Source organism: Octopus sinensis, unplaced genomic scaffold, assembly GCF_006345805.1.
Source record: "Octopus sinensis unplaced genomic scaffold, ASM634580v1 Contig00091, whole genome shotgun sequence".
Lineage (NCBI taxonomy): Eukaryota > Metazoa > Mollusca > Cephalopoda > Octopoda > Octopodidae > Octopus > Octopus sinensis.
In genome coordinates this window covers 6,467-12,500 of record NW_021823641.1, presented here as the reverse complement: position 1 = coordinate 12,500, position 6,034 = coordinate 6,467, and the positions used below count along the sequence as shown (strand labels likewise).

Below are 6,034 nucleotides of genomic sequence, written 5' to 3'. Positions count from 1 at the left end.
GTAGCCGTAGCAGCAGCAGCAATTTAAAATATAACGAAGAACCAGCATTTTAACTGCTAGAAATAACGCCTAAATCTCCCTCAAAACAGACACATAACATCTTAAAACAGAACATATTGGATTATGTAATTCTAGATAAAAGTGACAGAGGGGTGCTGGGTTCGATTCGCAGCCGCACGCCTCTGTATGGCACCTCACCGCGTGAGACATCTCGCTAGGGAAGCGTTTTCAAGTATAGCCGAGGTTTAAACAGTATTCCTTGTTATGAATTTGATTACATATCGCCAGGTCGTTGTTTCAATTCCTAGGCCAGGTGGTGCATTGGGTTCTTGAGAAAAAAACACTTCATAGCATGTTGCGCCGAGATCAAGTCGACACCTAACGCGTGGGACACCGTGCACCTGTTCAAGCAACATCAATCTGATGTAGAGCCCATCATATATATATACAGTAGAGCCCATATATATATATATATATATATATTATATATATATATATATGTATGTGTATGTGCATGTATTTATTCATTAACGAAAATATGTATTCAGCGCCACGTGTAAATCCGTCAATGACAGCTGTATTAATGTTCTCATCCCACTGCCACTCCATATTTGTCGCTTACACAACGCTGTTCTCCTCTTCCCTGATATCAACCACATTTCCCCCACACTAACACTCTTTGCACCTTTCTCATGTTATCAAATAGTAGCCTAACCCTACTAGGGTATCCATTATAGATTTTTATTGAAATCCAATTAGCCTATAATTGAACTGGATGTTAGTTTAACGTGTATGCAAAGTTTCGTCAAGATTGGTTTACTGGTGTAGGCAGCAACATTGTAACAGATAGAACGACAGACATTTATGTACAATATATATACATATATATATATATATATATATGTATGTATGTATGTATGTATGTATGTATGTATGTATGTATGTATGTATGTATAATCTAGCTCTTAGCAAAAGTAAAATCACACAGTGCCTCAACTCAAGATTGGTAAAACGTGTAGGACCGTTAAGGTCAAATGCGGGATAAGCGCTAATGTAAATTTTTCTGATGATAAGTCATTAGGTGTAGGTAACTCCAGCAGTGAAATTGATACTTCCTTTAAGATAACACCTAGTAATAATATTGGGTTCAGAATTCGGCACAAGGTCAGCAGGTTCGGGGATGGGGGAAAAGCCGATTACATCGACCCCATAGCTCAAATGGCTATTATTTTCTCGGTTCCTGAAAGAATGGAAGGGAAAGTCGACCTTGGAGGCGTTTGAACTCAGAACGTAAAGACGAACGAAATGCTGCGCTTGGGTATGCGCATTGACAGCTCCACCAACACACCAACTCAACCACATATTTGCAGACACCGGAGACTTCCTTAACTCAAAATATCTTGTCATTTTGTTAGCGACCAGCTTGAACTCTCTTACGAAAAACTTAAATTAAACTCAAAGAAAAAAGCATACATACATACTTACGACACAGACAGACAGACAGACAGACAGATAGATAGATAGATAGATAGATAGATAGACAGACAGACAGACAGACAGACAGACAGACAGACAGACAGACAGATAGATAGATAGATAGATAGATAGATAGATAGATAGATAGATAGATAGATAGATAGATAGATAGATAGATAGATAGATAGATAGATAGATAGATAGATATGTATACATATCGCTTGCCAAACAAGTTACCCTTGTTTGACAAGAGATTCCATTTGAGAACTTTGAGTCAAAACTAAAACAACATCGAAATAGAATTAGTCACTAAAAAAAACATATATGCACTGATATTTTATCCACTTTCCTTTCATAAATATTTTGTAATAATATCATGTTCGGCCGTGGAGCGACTATGAGCATATAGTCGTCCTAAAGGATGACCGGTTACTTGCGCGGTGACTTTGTTTAATCCTTTCGTTACCGTATTTATTTTGAGATGCTCTGTGTTTCTTTCAATTAATTTTGAATATAACAAAGTATTTAGTAAAATATCTCAGTTATCATTCAGCTAGTGTTAGGAACATAAATTGTGACTAAGGTTTGGTGGAAGATTTTAATTCAAAACTAATGAAAACAAGACATTAGTACTACAGAGCCAGAGCCGGTTTCAGCCGGGTTGGTAATGAAAGGATTAAAAATATCATGGCGTCTTTAACCCTTTTGTTACTATAATTCTGTTGAGATGCTCTGTGTTTCTTTCAGTTGATTTTAAATATAAACAAAGGATTTAGTAAAATAACTTAGTTATCATTCAGCTAGTGTTAGGAACATAACTTTGGACTACGGTTTGGTCAAAGATTTTAATTCAGAACTTATGAAAACAAGATATTTGTACTACGGAGCCAGAGGAAGTTTCAGCCGGTGCCCACTGACAACTTCATTCTCTCATCCGTGACCGGCGACGGACCGGCGTTCAGTCCAGGGGGGAATATATGTACCACAGACAAGACCAGGTCAATTGGCTGTGAAATGAATGCGGATGCAGCGGATGACCAACAGGGCTGTGGAATCGGAGTCGCGGAATCGGAGTCGCGGAATCGGAGTCGTGGAGTCGAAGTCGGAGTCGGAAACAATTAAGGGGTTGCTGGAGTCGGAGTCGGAGTTGGAGGTGCCAATAGTTGAGGAATCAGAGTCAGAATCGGAGTCGAGGTTTTTTGTTTCGACTCCACAGCCCTGATGACCAAGGAGTCTTGCTTGGCCTCAAATAATCTATATATAATGTTGTATATGAGATAATGTTTGCACTACATAAAATCTGTTTTATATACATTACAATACTTATATTATACATACATACACACATACATACATACATACACACACACATACATACATACATGCATACATACATACATACATACACACACATATACATACATACACACATACATACATACATACATACATACATACATACATACATACATACAAACATACATACGTGCATGCGTATATATGTATGTATTATGTATTGATTGAATGATTGATTGATTGATTGATTGATTGGTATATGCTCATGCATGTTTTCCCTTTTTTCTCTCCCTATTCAGGACCCAACAGCCCCTTATCCTGCATACTACCTCATTGTCTTCGTCCAAGAAGACCCCTTAATTCAAAGAGTGACAGATTCCAAATTCCTTTTATCTTGTGTCTACACAAGTGGACAGATCAACGTGTCGACATCAGAACTGGCAGTCAAAGACACCATGTGGTAAGTCCATCACGCCCACTCATATCTATATTTCATTTGGGGATTTAGTTTGCACGATTCTTTATGTGAGTTCGTGTGTTGAAGCATATTCTGTTGTGTCTGGGGAGATTCATTCTCTTTTAGTGCCTTATAAAAGTAAATGAGTGGAAATTTTACCGGTGCGTGTGTTAAATTATAAGGGAGTAGAAGAGAATGACTCTCCCCAGACACAACAGTATATATACATATATACATATATACATATATACATACATATTGTGTGTGTGAGTGTGAATTTGTGAGTGTGTGTGGGTGTGACCGAGTGTGTGTGGGTGTGACCGAGTGTGTGTGGGTGTGACCGAGTGTGTGTGGGTGTGACCGAGTGTGTGTGGGTGTGACCGAGTGTGTGTGGGTGTGACCGAGTGTGTGTGGGTGTGACCGAGTGTGTGTGGTGTGACCGAGTGTGTGTGGGTGTGACCGAGTGTGTGTGGGTGTGACCGAGTGTGTGTGGGTGTGACCGAGTGTGTGTGGGTGTGACCGAGTGTGTGTGTTTGTCTGTGTGTGTGTGTGTATGTGAGCGTGCGTTTGTGTGTGAGTGCGTGTTTGTGCGCGTGTGTGTGTAAGTGTGTATTTGTGAGTGTGTGTGACCGTGCGTGTGTGGAAGTGCGTGTTTGTGTGTGTGTGTGTTTTTGTGTAATTCCGTGTCTGTGTGTGCGCGCGCATGTGTGTCATTCACATACATACAGGTCTGTTGTTTGTCTCTGTACATGTATGGGTCTCTATGCATACATTTATGTATTGGGGTATAATTTTTCTACACAGGAAAATTAAAGACTACCACTGGGAAGTTATCCAAGGTTATATAGACATGTCCTACGAACTGGGTATATACGCAGATGACGGAGCCTTCAACACGCCGATTACGACGGTGAATTTCGGAGAGAAAATGGCCCTGAAGATTGTCATGTCTGGAATAGATGAAGGTACGCAGACGCACTGAGACAAGCCAGTGGCTTTTTGTCTAATCAAAATCTGATGTGTTTCTCAATATTATACTAACGTGTTTTTGTTTTGTTATATCTGGTGTTCTCTCTTTCTAATTTGTACACAATATAGATTCGTACCAAAGAAGTCCTGTAGAAATGTAGGGATAAACAAATGATTTTTTTTTAATAGAAATTCACAATGGAAGTGTGTAGTGTCTTGTTGTGCTAATGGTTTATTTTGACTGTGACAAATCGGACTGGCAAGTTAAAGCTAGCGTTAATGGGAAACGAAGTTTTCAATTTGGTGTCAAGAAATGTTATTCGAAATACATTGAAATACTTAGAATCGAAACAGACATGTGAGAGACATTCTAGGGAGGAGTGTTCACAGGGTACACACACACACAGGTCTGTACACATATATGTGTATATATGTATATAGCTTAGATATATATGATATATACATATATATATGTGTGTGTGTGTGTGTGTGTGTGTGGAGGCGCAATGGCCCAGTGGTCGGGGCAGTGGACTCGCGGTTGTAGGATCGCGGTTTCTATTCCCAGGCAAGGCGTTGTGAGTGTTTATCGAGCGAAAACACCTAAAGCTCCACGAGTCTCCGGCAGGGGGGGGGCGATCCCTGCTGTACTCTTTCGCAAAAACTTTCTCTCACTCTTTCTTTTGTTGGCCTCCGCGCTTAGTCAGCAGGGTGGCGTCACTTGGTGGCTAAAACAATGCGAAGCGCATTGTGACCAGCGATGTGTAGCAACATCTGATAGCCTGGTCGGTCACGGTGATCACGGTGATATATATATATATATACAGTGTGTCGCAGAAGTCGCGCACCATTCCGCTTTTCATATAAAATAATTAAACCATTTTATTTTATTTTATTTTTTCTGCATGTTTTATTGTAGAGGGTGCTCAATTTGAGCATTTGTTACGATTACTTTCAATAAAGGTGTTTTTGAAGTCAATAAGGGTGTATTCTTTTAAAAAACCAGGGTGGTGCGCGACTTCTGAGACACCCTGTATATTTGGACCTTACATGGCTGGTTTGACCCTTTAGCATTCAGATTACTCTGTCTAATTTAACACTTATCTATCCACATTGTTTTGAATTAATCATGTATTATCTCATGCTTTCGAGGTTTTGACGTTGTGATTGTTTTACTTTTAGAATGGCATTGTAGGGTAAGTGTGAGATGTTAGATGTGGTATGTTTTAATATAAAACAGGAAAAATATTTGGGTTGTTCAAATGCTATTGATATTTTAGTTTAGGCCAGTCGATAGTGATCGGACATACTTGTAATCCTTTGCCTTCCAGCCATGACCATCTAACCTTATTTATATCGATGAATACCTTTTCCGGTATGACCTTATTCTTTTAGACTGTAGGATGAGATTCAATCCGAGCAAACCATATTTCGGTTACCACATCAAGTCTTTAGGAAAATAAGAATTAATGCATCCGCTTTGGCAGCAGAAAATGGATATGTCATAGAAAAAAAAAAGGGAAAATCATGAATGAGTTCTTCAACATGAACGTTTGTAACCAGCAAAGATTGAATAATGTGTCGTACAGAGAAGTTGAAAAGAGATTTTAAACAAACAGACCCATGGAACATTTTGTCCAAAAAAAAAATGGCGACAAACTGAACTAATGGCTTACACCGTCAAACTGACGTTGTTATTGATGGTAGCGGGTTGAATGGTGATTAGCATTTCCTGGGATCTTTCATCTGTTTGGCAAGGTTCACATATGGTAAGTTTCTTGAGCTTGTTGCAATTCTTGTTTCATTTGGAATTCAGTACATGGAACTCATGTCAGGAAG

At 39.2% G+C, this 6,034-nt stretch overlaps 1 protein-coding gene across 1 annotated transcript in view; it reads left to right on the top strand.

The window, feature by feature from the left end:
• Positions 1-4,194, top strand: part of LOC115226848 — a gene marked incomplete at its 3' end in the record, with an annotated part of 13,012 nt that extends 8,818 nt beyond the window's left edge. The window contains exons 4-5 of the mRNA XM_029797843.2: positions 3,072-3,232; positions 4,034-4,194. Coding sequence (XP_029653703.1) covers positions 3,072-3,232; positions 4,034-4,194 — 322 coding nt within the window. The remainder of the gene's footprint in view (positions 1-3,071; positions 3,233-4,033) is intronic.
• Between the last annotated feature and the right edge of the window lie 1,840 nt (positions 4,195-6,034).